Source organism: Bombus affinis, chromosome 3 (assembly GCF_024516045.1).
Source record: "Bombus affinis isolate iyBomAffi1 chromosome 3, iyBomAffi1.2, whole genome shotgun sequence".
NCBI classification, from domain to species: Eukaryota; Metazoa; Arthropoda; class Insecta; order Hymenoptera; family Apidae; genus Bombus; species Bombus affinis.
In genome coordinates, this window is record NC_066346.1 from 16,680,201 (window position 1) to 16,700,746 (window position 20,546).

The window sequence follows — 20,546 nt, forward strand, 5'->3', positions numbered from 1 at the left end:
GCTAAATGTATATTTGCCATAAATGTTACAATTACAAGACATCATAACTGTTACAAGAGAAGTTTGTAAAGTTGCGATATGAAGGTTGATGTTTTTAATTAAAAAATTTTTGATCGCGAATAACCGTTAAAACGGATTAAAGTTTTTTTGATTGCCGGTAATCGTTATCGACGAGAGAAATTTCAGTTTGGTTACCAATAACCAACATAAATGACCGGATTTTTAAAATAATTTTTTTTTTTTTTTTTTTTTTTTTTTTGTTACGAGTAACTGTTATCCGTGGCGAGAAAATTTCATTTTGGTTATCGATGACCATTATCGATGGCAAAAATTTGCTCTACATTGTCAATTATCACTGGCTATATTATCAATCGTTATTAACGTCACTGATAATTATTGGGTTGGAAACTAGGTGATTGCGAATTTTGTCAATATCATCTAATGACAAAACCCGCAATCACCTAGTTAACAAGCCAATAGTACGTGTGTTCGCAGTTATTCATAAAACTTGTGTGTTTTATCGAGCAAACAAAAAGAAAAAGATATGAAAATATATGAAACGAATAGGATGAAAGATATCGCAGTAGAATATTTTTATTAACAGTTGCACCGTGATATCTTTTATCTTATGCTTTGTTTCGTACATTTTCGTATCTTTTTCTTTGCTTAATAAAACATATCAGTTTTATAATTAGGCTTCTTTACGTTGCCAGTGAAAACCGATTATCAGCAATGTCAATAAATATCGACGATAGTCGAATGTGACTAGAAAATATTTTTTTCATCGATATTGCTTGGCGATAATCGAAAATCAATTTCGCCATCGATAATGGTTATCGGTAACCAAAGCAAAATTCGGTTTTCCTTGATAATGGTCACTGTTCGATAACCGAACAAAAATTCAGGTAACTTCCATTGATTACTGTTTCAAATTAAATTCCCATGATCTAAAATTATTATCGAGCGACCGAGGAACAAATCGAATCGTTCGTAATGATTATTCATAATCAGAATTATTAACGATTAAAATTCTTGAATCGTATCGCTTTTGGAGAAATTGAAAACTGGCTTTCGTTTAAATAAAAACTAGTTTCTACCCAATGATTTTCCTGCCAAAAAATATTTAACGTAGTTGTTATTTTGGAGCTTCGCTTGTAACTTCCACGTAGATTCCCAGATTGATTTCTAATTTTCCTATTGTAATATAACAATTAATACGATATAATATAATAATCTTAATATTAGATTATAAATATTAACATTGTAGGATTTTTTTATTTATTTATTTTATTTGGGTATGGTCGTTGTCACAAGATCACCGGCGATCTATCGGTTTTGTGATTTCTTGCGTCTCCGACGTGACACTGGCAACCTCACCATACACGCCTATTACATCAATGCACTCGTGTTCAGTATCTCCATACACTGTACTCGCATTCAGTGTCTCCATACACGCCTATTACAACAATGCACTCGTGTTCAGTGTCCCCATACGCTGCACTCGCATTCAGTGTCTCCATACACACCTATTACGTCAATGCACCCGCATTCAGTGTGTCCACACACGCCCAGTGCGGTAATATGATCCAACAAACTGAAACTTATCCTTGTACGAAATCGAAAATGATCTGTCATGTCATTACGGTCTGACCGGTAACTCACAAAATGCAACTGGCGCTTTGAATACTAACCGTAATGATACTGACTTTTGTGTTTTTTTTTTCCTCCCTACTTTATCATTGAACGTCCGATCGAAATTTTTGTTGTTAACCTGGGCCCTTGACCTATTTGGACAGTTAGTTAAGCCATAAAGAGACCAGTACAATATAATTTAGCTAAACTATAAAGGAACAAAATACCAGTTATATCAAGTTTAATGTTAGGAAAACCCAATATTTTAGATCCACCCGAGGACGTGTGATAATCAGAATGGCCGTGTCGGAGATGAAAGAACACCGGAGCCTCTCCTTTGAAGCGGTGGGAGAACCCCCTTAGTGCTGTAATCCAGATGTCATCATAGCCGCACTAAGAAACTGTTGTAATTCGATCCGACTGTACTTATTCGAAATTTATGATAGTGAGCTCGGGCTCGAGGCGACAACCGGTCGCCGAACGTAGTCGCGGTCAAGGGATGAACGTTTTATCTAACAAAGGCATGAAGTAACTCTATAGCTTTCCATAAAAAAAATACTTGGGACGGGGCACGACGGTAAACATCTCAACGATTTCTGTCCCGTGGCTCGCCACACGCAGACTTTGTCCTTCGGGTAAGACGATTGCCAGATGCCAACGCATCTTCGCAGTATATGTCTAGCTGGGCGAGGACCCGCTACGAATATTAAATTTCAATTACACAAAGTCTCTCAAATAGACAAATGGCCTGTGCCCCAACTACGGGAAGATAAGAGAAATCTATCCTTCCACGAACGACGTAACATTCCTAGTATTTTACGATCCTATCTACGATAGCAATTAAAAGTTCATCAAACAGATGATTACATCACGTACAAGCCATTTGAAAGTCAAATTGTTCCATTTTCCGAAAATTTATTCTTTCTAACTCTTTAAGAGTATTACATCGTGGCTTATTAACATACTAAATAATAATTGACTGTTCGAATAGTTTGATGATTTTTGGAAAGTACGTGTCCCTGATAAATATAACTTCTATGCACACTTCCAATTAAACGAAAGATATTTTTACGGCGAGTGTCGGACTATTTTAGCTTTCGAGGCATTGTAAGTTGAATTTTAGTTGCGGCGTCGACAAATCATTGATTCAGTGACAGTGAATTTTCTTTTTTCTGGGTGTGATGCGAATGCGCAGAAACTTTGACGTCAAACGTTCCCGCTGAACGAACAGGACCTTCCGACTGCCATGGATATTGATTTTCCTTGGGCTTCAAGGTTTCTGGAGCAGCTGTACCCATCCAGCGCAGACTCCGGCTATTCTCAATATGGCTGTCTATTGTACCCAATCCGCTCGTTTTGCGTTGCAACGCGCTCGCCGCTATACACCAGCATGCGATCAATGCGCCAAGGACATCAGCCGATCGCAATTTAAACAGCCGAATTTATTTTCGAATGTGACGCGCTAGACGTTATCAACATGGCCGATACATGTACCCTGTCACGTACTTCCTGATCGTCGCGTCTATCTCCATGGTCGTAAGCATCAATGGTAAGCCTCGCATTTCACTCGCTTTGTCGGGCTGCTTAAACCTTCGCCTCTTTAATTCGACGCGTTTCTCACACGTTTCGCCACGAATCAAATTACATTTTTCTGAAATTAAAAATTCGCCGATACGCGTTGTCCATCTTCGGTATTTGCGAGAGAAGAAAGCGATTCTTGCGCCTTATTCGACACGCCGATTTTCACGTCGATACGATCGGAATACCAAAGTTGATCGACTCGACAATGTATTGACCAGTTAGCTGTTGCGACTAATGCGACTAAAATGCGTTAGAAAGGACAGAACAACTACTTTGTTCACGCTGTATTATAGTTTTTTCATAATAATTATTTATATCTCTTCATTTGTTCGTTTTACCTGGTCCTGGCTTCCGAATGGTCGAAACGTCTTCAAATTTACGAATATATTTTAGTTTTCGCTGAAATTGCAGTTTAAACAGCAAAAACTGCTTTTTACGCGTGACGAGTATACTCGTCAAGAGTAGGTAACTGGTTAAGACGGAAGATAATTTGCCAGGATAGACAATGGCGGTATTTCGTCTTTGAGAATTTTTAATTTGAGGAATTTTTCTTTCAACAAAGAGCGTTTCTGTAATGGAAAATGGAAGTTTCTGTTTCTTCCCATTTTTCTCTTTCTTTCTCGAGGTTCCTTTCAATTACATGGCCCTATTTGTTTTACGAGCAAGTTGCGTTTTAGGAGCGTGTTTCGTTGAGGGAGTTTTCACTAGATGTCTGAAGGAACGATGTTTCGTCTATTTATAGCGAAGATCTTCCTCTACATATAAACTGCATATAGAGGAAAGTGCACCTGTTGAAGCCTTCACTCGTAGGTGTTAGCCATTTGTGTTACGAATCGTGTAAACAACGATCATCGTACACGGTGCATTTAATTGACTTTTCTTCCGTGATAAGCTTCGCGATGAATTCTCATTTCGAGGCTACCTTTTTCATTTACCGTCTTGCCTACGTTTCCTATGTATAAAATAAATAATTCATACTGAATACATCTATTTCTATTTTTTCTTTTTCTTTAGATAAGAAGAATATTACAATCAACTTTCACAGAGAATTTTTAACATTAGATCGTCCCAAAAGTGTCTTTTATCTTATAAGGAAATAATAGACGCACAACATTTTTTGTTTTAAATTATTTTATTGAATTACGTTTAATCCATCTTATTCTATTGGAACCAGATGTGAAATAAAACAGTATAATTTTTAACTTCATGAAATATACATAGAATATTTCGTGGATATCGAATCTGCAGTCTTGCGTAGATCCAATTGTCGTATAGATGCAAACGTAGTCGTATACCGTCTGTTTAGTCTTCGGAGATGATCCAATCTGTTAAGAAGCTGAAACTCTAGAGGATTGGTACGATTGGTCAAACTTGCGTGGAAGCGTTTTTCCGAACTTGGAAATATCTTTCAGAACTGTAGGTATTTTTAAGTACCCGTGTATGATTTCGTTGATTACCTGCCAATGGATAAGGAATACGTTTGCTGCTCTCGGAATACGTTTAATTGAAATAAATCGAAATAAATTTTTCGTAATTTCCGGATACGTTTACGATATTTTGCTTGCCAAGTCTTACCGTCGGACGTATCGCAAGAACAGCAGGAAAATTTGGCGAAATATCGTTAGAGACGCTATTCGACGGAAAAGCTAAACATCCGAAGAATTCCGTTGTAAATAAGAAACCTAAACCGATGTTTCACCTTAATAGACGATTTCCTCGATGATATCCCTTTCCGCAATCTTCCTAGCAATCTTGTCGACGAACGCGACGAAATTTCATCCTACGCATATCGCCGATGTGTCTGTAAATGTCAAGACTAATATCTATTTATTTGTACAAAAATGTACAAAAATCTGACGTTAATGAAAGCACGACACATTTGTTTGAAAAATGAAAGAAAGGAAGAAGTAGAAGGAAGTAATTTCTAAGAAATAAAAGAGAGAAAGATGCGAAGCATTAAAAAGTAGACAACGATTTGCCCAACGTCTTACGTCCGATTCCTACGTCGATTTTAATAATCTTTAGAAATCTAGGATAAATCACGATTTCTATTAATTAATACGTATTTGTCGGTTGATTGTGTCCGATGATCAGGCCAACTGTTAACTACGGAACATCGAACTCACGCAGCGTCGGAACGAGCAAACGATTTATGGTGTCATCAGTGTGATACAATGGAAGATGGAGAGAGATGCGCCAATCTGACCGGAAACTTCACCACTTTCGGGCACAAGTGCACTGGTGATAAAAGGACCTGTATGGTAATGACAAATGATAACAGCGATTCAAACGCTTGTTGATTATACACAGGTCACGCACGTGTTTCAGCAGATGTTTGATATTTTGCTTTGATCGCGTGCTTTTAAAGCAAACAGAATATAGCAAACAGCTAGCTAAAAGCGATATTAGTTATCGTCAACACGAGAGCGAGAGAAGGCTGTTCAAGATAGAGCCACAGTTTCATTTCGTTCATAACGCGATTTTAGTGTTTGGAAATGTTCAATATAGTCGATCAATTCAGTTTCATAATAATTACGTACTTTATTGAAATTGAATCCGCTTTATAGGAACATATGTACATGGTGTACACATTTGAGGGAATATGCAAATGCAATTTTTTATTTGTTCTTCTTATTTATTGGTAATCAACAATGATATTGGATATGATATAATTGTACAGTTTGCACATACACGGCAAAAATTTTACGAAATCCGTAATCGATATTAACCGACCGAATTAACAATGAACGAGCCGTATTCTCTGGAAATGATGCGAGATATTCTGGAAAATTGATATTCCCTTGACTAAAAATATGTTACGTTCACACTCACTCGTGTTCGTTACAAGTTCCAATGTGAAATGTCATACAGAGTGAAACAAGGAATTGTTGCAAATATTAATTTAATTTTAGTATCAAGAATCATTCTACGTACATGTAGAATTCTTTCTCATCTTTTCTTTTCAGTCTTCTTTTTTCTCTTTTCGCTCGATACTATCAAGTTCGTGGTTTAATGCCGCCCAAAATGAGCTCGTACTCGGACAAAATTAAAAGAAATACTATATTTTAGCGTACGAGTGTCTCCTGCGATCCGCTAGGACATGTCATATAACGAACATCGTGAAAGTTTAAAATCTGCAAATATTCCTTTCACGTTTGCTTCTTTCTCTTCAGGTAAAGCGATTTTCTTACACTACCAGCACCGAAGATTCAACGTCTAGTCCACAAACTTGGTCGGTGGAGAGAAAGTGTACTAACAAATGCGACTCCGGATGTATAGTGGTCGGTGAACGAACAAAACTCTCCGCTTGCACCACTTGCTGCGAGAAATCGTTTTGCAATATCGGTACCGGTGCTGCGAACGATCTGACGATAAGAGGGATCGATCTGTTTCTAGCTTTAGTATTACAAATTACATTAACAATTATCATGTATCCGTCCTGACATTGCAGACGAAGTAACACACGATCGTGAATCATTTTAGTCGCCGATGAGAATAATTGGTTCCATTAACGCGTTTATACGTACATTGTAACATACACTGTAATATTACACAACAACACAATACATAAGATTTGTCGCATTACCAATGAAAATGCTGTTTTCATTTTATAAATGTGTACATGGAGTTTCATTCCTTATGTGTTTCATAATAATATTACGATGAATATTGATTAATAAGTCAATAAAATTACGACGATATCGATAATACGAAGCTCAGAAATAAGAAAATAATAATGATGTTCTCGTTCTAATGATATCGATAAATCAAAGAACAATTGATAATATAAAAAGGGGATGTTCTTAAGAATACGATGCTCATAATTATAATAATTACAAATACAATCAAATCTACGAGAATGAGATTTAAAACACTGCTAAATTATTACCCGATCGTTCAACGAACCAATGTAATTAAAATTGTAAATTTTAGAAAAATTGTTATAGCAATACACTACCAATAAATTGTATAAAGTAACAAACTTTTCTGAAAAAGAAACTCATTAAAACTCTCGATATAATAATAAATACTTTTTATCGATTTCCATTTTTCCATTATCCTCTACTTAATTCCCAAGGATGACAATGAGAAACATATTAGGTTGTTCCAAAAGTCTCTGTCTGTTTTATAAGAAAATAATAGATGCACAACATTTTTTCTTTTATATTATTTTATTGAACTTTGTATGATCCGTTTTCTACTAATAGAACAAAATGGATCATAATGTAAAACAAAAAATGATGTGCATCTGTCACTTCCTTATAAAACGAAAGAAATTTTTGGGAAAACCCAATAGAATGGGAATTTTCTCGTGGACACATAACATTAGAAAATTGTACACAACTTTTATTTAAATTCCTTCGTACGATCTCTGTACAATATTCTTTTACTAATTATACCTTAATTTTTAAGTATCCTCCGATTGGTTTCCAATTATTTTGATTATTTTGCAGGAAGCGAACAATTTTAACGATCGGCATATTTTTCGATACTCGTGAACAAGAGTGTACAACCTGGACGTTTATACACACCCACATTTCTCTCAAACGCACAAACATCCGCATTCCGTTTATAATACTAAAATTTCGCTGGAAACAGGGAAACGCGAGATCAGGTATCTACTAAATCGCTTAAACTATATAGTTTATACCAGCGCGTTTACAGCTGTAACCAATTAACGTAATTACACTGCCTAAATGAAAGCATTCAGTTTATACTCGTGCATTCTGTTCTTTCAACAGCATCCTGGAAATCTGCGTGTTATCATTTTCGTAGAAATCGAGAGAGCTTAGGTTAAATGTAGATCCGACATCGTCAAACGGAAAATTACAAAGTTCTTGAATTCCTGGAAGGTTCTAACGGGATATAGGGTTTTGTTCCAATGGAAAACGCATATTCGTTTCTAGGAATCGGTTTTAATTAAATTTCCACATCCGTGAACAAAGGGATATGATTTATCGTGCGATAGCATATAATGAAAACTAAGGCAAAGAATGGAATTTTTTGTTTTTCGTAGAAAACGTGAGACGACATCGCCTTGTTAAGAGGAAATAAAACCATTCCAGGAAAGAATAACGATCGTCGTTAAGCGTAATGTAATTTCTTTCTGAAGAGTCATACTAATCTATCGCCCACGCGTAATGCCTCGATGCTAAGCATCTCTCATTTTGCATCTCGTTCGTTGCCATTCATCTCGTCGTGTAAAACGCAAATAAAATGGAAAGAAATATTTTTTATTCCAAGAAGCAATTATTCAAACAACAATTTATCAACGGATAAAAAAATCAGAAATGTCCCTTTTAATATTTTTAAAATTAATATTAAAACCATCTTTCTCTTCTTTTTTACACTCTTACTTATCTGAAATTCTTTATCTCCTAATTTCGATAAACCATTTTACAAAACGTAGGCTATTGTCCGTTTTACGTTTAACTGTTATGAAATTTTGCAGTCCATTTACGCATAATCTTGCGAGTAAAGTACATTTTGCCAAAAGTAATCGAGCGTCTGTCTACTTTTGAACAATACTGTACCCAACAGCTACTTACAGTGGCTACAAAAAGTATTTCTGTATTATTTCTACTATTGTGTTTATCCCTGCGTGCTAATCAATTATATTAATTGAAAGCATATTAAGTGTCCTCTGTCTGCAAAAGCCTTACCGACATTTACACGCTGGATCGTTTAGGATCATGCAATATCTGTTTACGTTCTCGTGTTTTAAAAAGTGTGCTCAAAAATTCTTGAATACTCTTGCAAGTTGTTAGAATATCTTCCAATAATTTCCATATCGATACATGTGAATCTTTTTAAGCGAAGCGGAATCTAAGCAAAAATATGAAGAAAGTGGAAAATCGCTTAAAGTCACTGGTCGAAAACCATCCACTATGCAGATGGACAGATAAATTTCGCGTCACTTGATAGTACTATCGTATGACTACGAACTATTGACACTAGTTGAAAGTGAAATGTAACGGCTGATGAAAAAAAATTGAAAAAGATAGAGATACGTAAGTATTAGCATTAGGTTGGCATAAAAGTTTCTTTCGTTTTGTGAGGAAATAATATATGTACATTTTTTGTATCATATTATTGTATTGAATTATATATGATCTATTTTGTAGTAATAGAATCCATTTTATTTTATTCGTACAGAATTCAATAACAATAACATTATATTATCCTCCTTCCGGATAGGTAACTGCCGATTAGCCTTTTGACCTTCCATGGCAGCTTCCTCTTGTCAAATTCCTCGTATATGCTCTTCCAGCTGAGCGAATTGAAGGCATTGCTAATATCCAGGGTGATCATCACGCATATTACCTTCTTCCGTTTGCAGATGTTGGCAAACTTCATCACCTGCGTGATGGCATCTACCGTACTCCTCTTCTTTCTGAAGCCATACTGCCTCCGATGGAACGGGTCCATTCCGATGCATCTCTCGATGATCTTCTTAAAGCATTTTTCCCAGATCTTGCTCATGGTTGGGAGAATGCTTATCGGCCGGTACGCGTTCGGGTAGACTGGGAACCTTTCCCGGTTTCCTTAGCTGTATTACTCTGGCCGTCTTCCAGCAGTCTGGGATCCTTCCTGATTCGGTGATGCCGTTGAACGCCCTTGTCACGAGCTCGCTCCTGCGACTCGCTACCAGCTTCGCGATCTCGCCCGGCACGCCATCGACTCCTGCAGCCTTCTTGGTGTTCATTCTTCCGGCGGCATCGACGACATCGCCTTCGCCGATGGCGACGCTGAGGCTAATATCTCCTTCTTCTTCGGTCTCTGCCTCTTCGCGGCCCTCATAATGGGGGGTCCGTGTCCCAAGGTGAATAGCCTCTGTAGGACTGCCTTCACCATGTCGATCGGCATGTCGTTGGTTGGTCCCTTGCTTTTACATTTCTTCATGACCGTGCGATAGGGTTTGCCCCAAGGGTCGCTCTCCAGTATCTTGCAGTATTTTGCCCAAACTGTTTTTTTTCTGCGGGCGATCTCCTTTTTTAACTGCCTTCGGATCTCCTTGTAGGCGTTGACGAGGGTCTCGGTGTTGCCGGCATTCTTCCTCCTTTCTTTCGTCACCTTCCTGAGCGCTTTGTGCGCCTGCGCTCTCAGTTCCGCGATCATCGGGTTCCACCAGTAGTTCGCGTACTTGCGGCTCGCCGCGCAGTTCGACTTCCTTAGCATCCCTTCGCACGTACCTTCGATGCTCTTTTGCAAGGGCTCGGCCCCATCCTCTCCGATAGCCGCGTTGAGGTCCTCCTTCTTCAGTGTGTCGTCGAATCTGCTCAGGAACTCCTCCGGCGACATGTCCTTGGTCACGTACCTGTAGAACTTCGATACGGTTCGGGTCTTCCTCGTCTTAAACCTGTGGAGCACGTACAGATGGTCCGAGGCCGAGTATTTGTCCAAGACCGCGCTTCCGGCGTGTATCTCGCTGACCTTGTTGGATACGCTTATTATGTCGGGGAAGCTCGTCTTCCCGTTCATGAAGAAGGTGTACTTTTCCTTGAGCCTCAATGGAAACACCCGGTGGCCGCTTAGTGCCTCCATTAAGACTCTCCCTCTCTTGTCTGTGGTCGATCCTCCCCAACAGGTTGACTTTGCGTTGAAGTCTCCGGCCACGACGACCTTGTCGTGTCTTCTAGCAACGCTCTTCGTCATAGTCGACAGCGTGTCTATGTATTTGGAGTATGCTAGCTTATTTATGTTGGGCGAACAGTATCCGCTGAAGCAGAAGACGTCGCCGACGCGGACGCCCACTATCCCGTCGCTCTTGACCTCTGTTGTTTCATCAGGCAGTTTGCCATTGAGGAGTGTGACCCATATCGAGGCGTCTCCTTTGGTGTCATTAAACCAATGCGGTAGCTGCCTGTTCGACTCGGAAATTATTATTATATCCGGCCTAAGTTCGATCGCGCATTCGTGCATCATGTCCTGCGCCAGCTTGCATCTGTTGAGGTTTATCTGCAGTATCCTCATTTATTCGCTTTCAACCGCCTTCTATATTCTGGACAAGCCAGGGATCCGGTTACGTGGTCAAATTTCACTCCTTTCTCCTTGCTGCAGATGGAGCAGCAGGGTGCGTTGACGCAGGCAGCTATCGTGTGGTCTTTGGCTCCGCACTTCCTCCAAATCTCCTTTCCAGGGTTTATCGCCGTGCATTTGTTCGCTATGTGCCCGAACATGTGACATCTGAAGCACTTTACCACATTGGGTAGTGCCTTTATCGAGGCTATCGTCAAGCCGGTTCTGATCTTCCGGCTCGCCCCCTCTTTGGCCAGATAGGCTTTCGGCATCGTCACTATTGCCGATTGGGTGCCCCACGGCGCCATTTTTAGGGTCTTTACTTCGACCTCAGTGATATCGCTTATGCCCAGTTGCATTCCTATCACCCTGGCTAGTTCTTCCTTGCCTACGAGCGGGTCTATATCCCTGATCTCTACGGAGGTCTTGTCGCGCATTGGTAGCGCTCTCACCTTGCCTCTTAGCGCCGTGTTCATATCCGCCGCGGTCTTTTTGGCGTCAGCTATAAATCTTAAGATCTATTTAACGAAAGTCCTTCAAACCCACAAACAAAGGGCGGCCAGCACCCTTCCCCAACCATCAACATGGAAATTGACCAATTAACAGTAACTCCAATTTCCCTCACTTTCCGAATGAAGACTTTTCTCCACGATTCCGATGATCTCGTGCCCTTAGACACACCCATCATAGTTTTCCTCGATAGCGTCACCGTGATGGAGAGACACATTTTCGTACGATTTGAACGACGATACAAGTAATTCTCCGGTACGTAGTGCTTGTTCTGTGGCGACCTGAATATAACTTAGACTTCCACGAAATATACACGTTCGACATCCCGTTGTCCGCGGATTCGTTACCGGACCCGAGGCCATTGTCATAGCGCCGCGAGTATCTAACATTGTGATTAATTACCAACGCTGTAATACCACTCACTTGTGCCAATAAACTCTACCATTGTTACACCGCATCGATGGCCAATATCAACGAAGATTCATCGAACACCTCCACCCCCAATCCTATCGTCCAGCCGACATATATATATATATATATATGCATTTCTGATAATCATTTTCAACTCGCACAGGAAAGAAACATCACTGAGGCTACCGTGAATTAAATTCGCGTATCAAGTAACAGGATAGATACGATTCATACGAAGCTTTGCGTCGTTATTCGAGGTAGGAAAAGCTTTAGCAGTGATATCGAGGAAAGCGAAACTACGAAATCATCGCTGTCGTCGAGACAGAAATTGCTGCGAATATCGCGGAAAGCAGAGCGACGGTAAAGAGTATTACAGGAAAAAGTTGTTCGGAATATTAGCCTTGGCAAACATATTTCAAAGCCGTTGAATATGGCGAGATTGTCCGCTTTGTAAATATTTACCGAAAAACATGTCGTACGAAGCTGGGCAATAAACGCGTTTTTCCACAGTTACAAACAAGTATCGTACGTATGAAACAAGTAACGACGAATTTTCCATTCCACGGCACGCGACAATTGACCGTATTATCAGCGTTTCGTCAGAGTTTCAAGAACTGCGTTTTCTTTTCTGTATTTATGGTTTCGCAACTGTAAAACGGAAGGTTTATTCTGGAGATGCGAGTTCGCGTGAACAACTAGCGCAACGAGTAAAAACACGCGGTTTTTGCAACTCGATCGAATTGTTAGCAACTGTGTGTACGAGATCGTATTACTCCCATCGTTGATCGATGTCAGGCTTCTATCCGAGCACACGGACAACGTTCTCCAACGACCAATCAAACATACCAGATAATAATTATTCATTGTATCATTATTGTAGCTATTAACGACACGGGCTTGTTGTCGCATGATAAAAAGCATGTAACTGCGCTGACACGATAATACAGCGAACTTTTGCACGCTGCGCTGGAAAACGCGTCGTTACCTGTTTCGTACGAACGATACTCGTTTGTAATTCTGTTAAGAAACGTCCGTTGACGAACATTATATAAAGTTCTTCCTTCTTCTTCTTCTTCTTCTTCTTCTTCTTGTCTGTAAATCAACTCCTTACAATTTGACGGTTTAAATTTGGCACACCCCGTATATACAGGATGCAACGGAACAACGTCTGAAAGCGAGAACAACGCGAATCCTTGTGGAAAAATGAAGAAAAAGTATAGGATAAAACGTTCTCATTTTCGACTTGGAGAATCGAGTCTGAAAATTTATCAAGTATACTCGAACTGTATCTGAATATCGGTTTGAATAATAAATTTATTTAATTATATAATTAATTTATTACAAAGGAAATACAATCTGGATGTGAATGTTAAATGGAAACAAATTTTGCTAAGTTGAAAATCGATCGTATCGTAATTACCACGACTCGTTGTTTACAGATTAAAAATCTGTTTTACGAATACGAGGAGCTATATATCTACTATTATTAATCAATTTTTATGAAAAATTTCGTACGATGCGCGGATAAATTCTAATTTGATAAATTGTTGGAAACGTGGAAAATTGAATGCAATAAAATTACGTGGCACGGTTTACACGGTTGCAGCTTTATGACCCACTTAGGTCAAGTAGCAATGAAATTTATTGCATATATCGGAAATTCAAGGCACGTAATTGGCAGTTTATAAACAAATTATTTGTTCTCTTAATTAAATTGCCCGCGTCGAAAGCTGTGAAACGTTTTTGTATCGAAATCGAAGAATCCAACATCGCGATCCTATGAATCGAAGAATGCGACGTAAATGTTCGAAGTATGGTTGAGAAACGATAGAAAATTCCAAGTGTTACGCTGTATTTCTCGTTCGATTTAAATCGAAATTTTAATGAGGAACAGCGCCGATTGATATTTAAAAGTGAAACGGTTAAGAGCAACGATACAGGTTTTGTTAAAAGCAATTGGTCTATTTACCTCGCTGTTTAAACAGGTTTGTTTGACGTTACTTTGATCAATTTCCATTGACACTTTTATAGATAGCATTCTTTTTTACGGATGGAAAGCCGTCTGATGGAAATTTGTCTGAAATGTCCGTCGTAAAATTGCATTTTCGCGGGCAACAGAAAACAATGGAATTTTGTACAAAAGCGCAATACTTTAATTAGCGCAAAATTCCATTTTCCCCGCTGGGAAATTGAATTTTCTATTAAAGCGTGATACGTTTAATCAGCGGTGGCGTAATTTCAACAAACTAACAACTGGAATATTGACTTGTCACAATTTTGTGACACCGTATATGTCGTTGATACGTTCCAGTCTGGTCGTATTTACAATTTCAGAAATTTTGCAACTATTTTTTCATTTTATCCGTAACGAGAATAGCGAAGATAAGACAGGCAAACGTGGTAAAACGTTGATAATTCGGTTACAGGGAAATCGAATAAATTTGAAGTTGAAGAAAGTAAGAGAAAGTCGAAACGAAGCAAACGCGATTCCTTAAGCCACGATGTTCAGGGATTTTATAATCTTTCCGGTGACGTCTTCGACGTGGAATACCCAGAAGCTGAGAAATTTATTCTGTACGATGAAAAAGACGATGTCTCCACAGAATACAACGATACAATAGTGGAAGAATTATCGATCGACGTAAATCCTGTTGAGAAATGCTCAGTTGGTATGACCGCTAGTTACTAAAAGGTTACTAGGGTTATGTTGGTACGCATCCTAAACTCGACGCTCTTTTGTCTTGGGATTCGACCACGCCTTAATTGCTAAGACGCATTGGGAGAGTTTAGACGTTTGCTGTGTGATTTGGTGTTTTGTATAAGAGAGAAAATAAAAGGTGTGATAACCAATCCGAGTGGATCCGAGATTGATTATCAACTCCAACCTATATAAAATAACAAATCCCGAGGAAATTGGATACTTCTTTGGTCCTAAATGGCAAAGGAACAGATTATCAAGTAAGTCAAATATTTTTCCAAATGCCATTCTTGTACAATCGTTGCTTTTCTACTTACCACGTACAATATAGCGGTTAATAAATTAACGAATCATCGAATATTACTGAAAGAAAGAAATTGTACTGATATTCCAATCTATCGTGTACAAAAGTAATAATAACAGCATGTAATATAAGAATAGCTTATCTTCAGCCTTAAAAGGAACTCGGTTTACAAGTATTCTCCCTATTGCGTTCCACTCTCGCTTGATCTTCTACACGTTCATCTATATTTCGCTGTTTTTAATTTATTTTATTATTCCCTGTCTATTACACATATGTATATTGTCCATTGCACGAATCTTTATCTATCTTGCCTAATTTAATGTAAAAAAATAGAAAAATAGAAAAATTTGCTGGAGGAATACGTTTACCAAAATTTGTCAAGAATTTTAAAGAAATTTGCAGGATGAAATTCACGGTGATACCGAATTGATATTTTTGAAATTATACTTTTGAAATAATTATTTATATCATAATAATTATTCCACGAACACTTGCTCGTAGATATTAATTTATGCTTTTAATAATCATGCGTTTAAGCTATCAAGTCGAGTCGAGTAGACTTTCTAATTTCGTGGAAGATAAGTCGATTTCTAAGATAAGTCATTTCATAGAGAAAAGACCAGCTGCTAAGGATTCGCCGCCACGATGGCTAGAGCTTGGAATAGCTGCTGATTACTCCGTGGAAGAATTTCATGGAATTCGAGTACAGCAATATATCTTGGCTCTTTTAAACATCGTAAGTAATACCAAACGAAATTCTGTTATTATACATAGATATAGAATACCTCCTCCTACATATGTACGCAAGCAACCGGGAAACATAGGGCAGAGTTATGCGTATCTCTGTATTTTCTGTTTACACTGTTCAAAGCTTACACGTATCTTTTAAAAAGTTCAGCGAATAATTTATCCGTAATGGAATATTGTAATCGATTAATTTCAGCCATTCGGTAATTGGTTTTCCAATGCTGTTGAGATTAATAACGTACATTTCCTAAGATAAATATAACGAATAAAATTAATTTTTTAGGAAAATTATATAAGATACGATGTATTTACGAGAGTTTTGAATAATAATTTATTTGTAAGGCTGTAATACTGTTTTAACGCCTGTTACATTTTCGTACGTATTTTAATCCTAGGTCAGTGCAATTTACATGGACCCATCGCTCGAATCCAACATGATTCTAGTGATCGTACGAATGATTTTATACGCGGAAAAACGAGACGTTATGGTAAGCGATTTCCATTAAATTAAATCATTTAACTAAAGTAGTAACTATCTGAGATACGCATATGCGAGTGTCAATTATTTTATTTTCTACTTATCTGTACAGTGTATGGTATATAAATTATATAGGTCAAAATATCTGCGCATAACGTTTTAGATCGATAAAATGCAACGAGTTCCATTTTGTTAAATTGGACAACCGTGAACGATCCCTTGGAAACAAATTTCCAAACAAACAATTTTCACGGATCATTGACAAACCTCGCATTTATCGTGTATCCGAAATATCTGTATAATCGACTATTAAACCTTTTTCATCTCTTAAGAATCTTAATTTAATGTTATAGACCTATGATAATATCATTGATATACGACACTTGCGATTCCTTTTACTTTTCTTTTTCTGCTATTCTTCTCTGCTGTTGAATCAACATTTCAACATTTTTCAGGAAGATTAAAATACTAATAGCGTTACAAGTTACATTTGATTACAATCAACAACACGATTACTTGCACATATATTTATTATCATTGACGAATATTTATATATAGTATATAATGCATGATGTAATAATAAATATAATATATTCGTAATATTTGCTAGCTTTTATTAAGAAAATATTAATAAATTGTCGTAGGTCCGCCGTGGCGATGCCAGACGATCTCTCGAGAACGTGAACAAATGGAACAGAAAGATGCTGTCCTCGAAGGACGTAAATCACGATGTTGCTGTATGGTTGACGCGATTAGATATAGGAGGTCCTTCGAGATCGTGCGCGTTAAATCGAGACGAAGGCTTGACCAGCGCCTTTATCATCGCTCACGAAGTAGCACGCATGTGAGTGTCCCACATGTTGAGATATCGTTGGCAAACTGAAATATTTATAACTGGCCTGGGTATTTACGCAGAGACCGTGTGTTATTTATTTATGCAAATACGTACTTGTACGAGAATAATTTGAAAAATGAAATCTCCATAGAAGAACTTATTATCTTTACCGAATATCACAACGAGTACTGTACTTTGAATCTGCCATAGATTTTTGCGTATTATGTGCGTTCTTGCATTCCTCCTTTCACCTACGATGGCTCTTAAACAAGAAACGATATCGTAACGAGAAATACAACTTAGCTGAGCGTCCACTTTGGTTCCACTAGTGTTGTCCCATACGACTTTGTGTTTGACCTCGCTATTAGGGGACTTTTTACCCAACGTTTCCTTCACCGCCTTCACTACCTTCGATTTATCGAACTTGAGACTTAAACTGGCCGTTACCAAATCTTCCGGCTTTTTCGACATCGGTTGGTGTCTCTTCGTGAACCAATTCGACGGAGCCATAAAGGTCGAAATAGCGGCTTTCGAGGATCCGCTAAGCTTACTTTTAGCTCCGTGCAATGTCGACACGTCGAAGCTGTTGGAACGGAAGCTCTTCGATCGACTTCCTTTCTGTTCGGTCGTTTTTCCGGGCCAGTTTGATTTGCTATCGTCCCGCGAACTCGGCGCTTCCTCGCCGCATCGGTTGATTTCCGTCGCGGAAGACGCTAACGAGCTTAGGATCGATATCAGATCCGTATTAGAGCAGACAATGCCCGCAGCACCGGAAACGGATGCACTCGCGGCTCTTGGCAGTTCCGAGACGCGCTTTCGGAGAGAAGACGTCGGCGAAACCGACGGAGTAGGCATTTCAGAGAATCGTTGTTTCGGCTGTTGAGTGTAACGTTGAGCGGAACTGTTACCCTCCAGCGGCTGTATTTCGTACACTTGCTCCGTCGACGTCCTGTACATCCTTAAGCGCACCTGGCAAACGGATTGCTTTTATTCGAAAGACAGTTTCTTTTTTATCATAATTCGTGCGTTATGATACATGTTTCGATGATTGAGCCGTTAAGCGTGACAAAGCGATGGAATTGTTTTGCACAGAAATTCTGGTTCTAAAATTATGTTAGGGATTCTAGAGCGTAATAACATCTTGGAACGCAAAGTTATCGATGTGTCGATGAAAGTTAAGCGAGCTTTATCGAAGCACACGTTCGAGTCTTTGGGCGATTGCTAGGAATTTTCTGTGAGCTGAGAAGTTGAACGACTATAAAAGGCGTTTGTAGAGGATTTCAAAGCGGAAGAAGAAGCGATACAAATGTTTAGAATCAGAAATTATCTGTTTATATAGAGATCTATTTGATGCAAGATCTAAAATCAATCAAATCGGATTGTACGGACGTATATTTGTAAAGCAACGAATATTTGGTTCTTTCAAATCTTAACTTCGCACGATCGTATAGAAGTTCGTCAACTTTAAACTCGGTTTTTCTTAGTCTGCAAACTAGCGGAGATAGAGCGGCTAAAATAAACGAAAGATCCTTACCTTCCTCGCTTTTAGGTCTGCGATGTCGTCCATAATGTCCAACTGAAGATTGTGCGTACTTCCTCTACCGCTCGGTGGTGCGGACATTCTAGAGACTCTGGATCTCGACGACTCGGCAATATTCTGGTCACGCCTCCAAGAGGAAAACCGCCGATTGATTCGCGACGATTACGGCCAAACAAAGTCGGTGACACTCTTTCAATCGTAACGACCGAATGTCTTCGGCCACCTAGCTGAGGAGCCGATGTTTGAGAGAGGGTGGACAGGAAAGTAGCTTCCCTCGGCGATGGTCCTTGTATTTTCGAGCTATCGCGGGGAGAAGCGGTCGTTAGAATACGCGTCAACGGGAGTCGTAAATTCCCGTTTAGGCGCTCTAGGCCCTTGAGAGTTATAGGAACTGTCGGAGTTCTGGATAATGTGAGAGCCTTAGGAGACTCTAGGCCGTGTAGGCACCTTGAGAAATGATGAAGGAACTCTGAAAGATATAGGTACGGTGAGAGCTATAGGGATTATGGGAACTCTAGACACCGTGAGAGACGATCAGACTCTTAGAGAGGTAGGAACGGTGAGAGTTGTAGGAAATGCAGGAACTCTAGGCACCGTGAGAGACGATCAAACTCTGGAGAGGTAGGAACGGTGAGAGTTATAGGAAATGCAGGAACTCTAGACACCGTGAGAGACGATCAAACTCTAAAGTTTTATTCTAATGTGAATGCGGAGGAAAGCTCGGTATGCGTGTGCTCTTTGACCGAAGAACGCGGATTCGTTGCTTACATTTTCAGTTAGGCAAGTGAGGGCAATGATCCGCGATGCTGATTGGTTATGACTAATGTTGGGAAGGAAGATAGGAGGAAAAAGCCTCCTACTAACTTGGGTCCTAGGCGACATTGTTTATGGGGAGACTCGGATTTTCCGTTAGGGAGATCTCCGCCTTTTTCGTTAGGCCACTACCTGCTTTCTCACAAAACCTCTAGTTCCTTAGAGCTTAACGCTACGCTCATCTTTTCACTTTTATCGCATATTGTCTCACCATTTGCGATACTTGTAATTACTTTTCTCTACTTTTCAATTGTGGAGTTGGTCAATGTGATTTCCGAATGGCTCGATTGACTATGCGAGTCTTGGATAAAGATGACAATTAAACTATTCAGATTAGTCATGTTGCTTCGTCAGACGATTTGAATTCAAGCAATTCGAAACCATTTTGTCAATGTGAACCTATTATTTTACCAATGTGAATCTGTAATTTTGCTTGAAATATCCTTCCAAGTTTTTATGATGATTCAGACTTCAAGTTACCTGAATCAAGCAACTATTTTCAAGTTACTTGAAACTATTTTGTTAACGTGTACAGTTGCTTGAATCAAGCAACTATTTTCAAGTAAGTTAAAATCATTTTGCCAATGTGAACCTGTAATTTTGTCTGAAATATCCTTCCAAGTTTTTATGATGATTCAGATTGGTCAAGTTACCTCAATCAAACAACTATTTTCAAGTAACTTGAAACTATTTTATTAATGTGTGCAGTTGAGTGAAGCAAGTATTTTCAAATAACTCGAAGCTATTTTGTTAACGCGTACAGTTGCTTGAATCAAGCAACTATTTTCAAGTAAGTTGGAACTATTTTGTTAACGCGTACAGTTGCTTGAATCAAGCAACTATTTTCAAGTAACTCGAAACTATTTTGTCAGTGTGAAACTATATAGACACTAGTTAATTCCCATACACATGTATAATGTATAATGTATAATAAACAGAGCTATTTTTTCAGATCAGAAGGTACGATCAATCTTTTTC

General features: G+C 38.8%; 4 protein-coding genes across 9 annotated transcripts in view; 2 read left to right on the forward strand and 2 right to left on the reverse strand.

Annotated features, from left to right (window-relative positions):
- Positions 1 to 18,902, forward strand: part of LOC126914696 (uncharacterized) — a 733,243-nt gene extending 714,341 nt beyond the window's left edge. For 2 of the 3 annotated variants that reach the window (XM_050719010.1, XM_050719008.1), the window contains one exon: positions 18,763 to 18,842. In XM_050719010.1, the coding sequence (XP_050574967.1) occupies positions 18,763 to 18,795 (33 nt within the window). In that variant the 3' untranslated portion in view covers positions 18,796 to 18,842. Of the gene's footprint in view, positions 1 to 18,762 lie in introns of all 3 variants that reach the window. The other variant, XM_050719009.1, reaches the window with a different exon arrangement.
- The window catches only part of LOC126914788 (uncharacterized), a 415,880-nt gene that overhangs the window by 285,785 nt on the left and 109,549 nt on the right, over positions 1 to 20,546 (reverse strand). The gene's annotated exons all lie outside the window — the stretch shown is intronic.
- LOC126914764 (uncharacterized) overlaps positions 1 to 20,546 on the reverse strand; it is a 192,531-nt gene that overhangs the window by 86,836 nt on the left and 85,149 nt on the right. The window contains exon 2 of one of the 2 annotated variants that reach the window (XM_050719170.1): positions 17,545 to 17,559. In XM_050719170.1, the coding sequence (XP_050575127.1) occupies positions 17,545 to 17,559 (15 nt within the window). Of the gene's footprint in view, positions 1 to 17,448; positions 17,566 to 20,546 lie in introns of those variants that run through there. The other variant, XM_050719169.1, reaches the window with a different exon arrangement.
- LOC126914769 (uncharacterized) lies at positions 2,958 to 7,195 on the forward strand. The gene is made up of 3 exons (XM_050719177.1): positions 2,958 to 3,181; positions 5,308 to 5,474; positions 6,387 to 7,195. The coding sequence occupies exons 1-3, from the start codon at positions 3,121 to 3,123 to the stop codon at positions 6,654 to 6,656; spliced, it is 498 nt and encodes a 165-aa protein (XP_050575134.1). The 5' UTR covers positions 2,958 to 3,120; the 3' UTR covers positions 6,657 to 7,195.

Coding starts and splice junctions, on each gene's coding strand:
- LOC126914769 (XM_050719177.1), top strand. CDS start 3,121: ATGTACCCTGTCACGTACTTCCTGATCGTCGCGTCTATCTCCATGGTC. Junction 3,182..5,307: donor CATGGTCGTAAGCATCAATG/GTAAGCCTCGCA, acceptor TCCGATGATCAG/GCCAACTGTTAACTACGGAA. Junction 5,475..6,386: donor GTGATAAAAGGACCTGTATG/GTAATGACAAAT, acceptor CTTTCTCTTCAG/GTAAAGCGATTTTCTTACAC.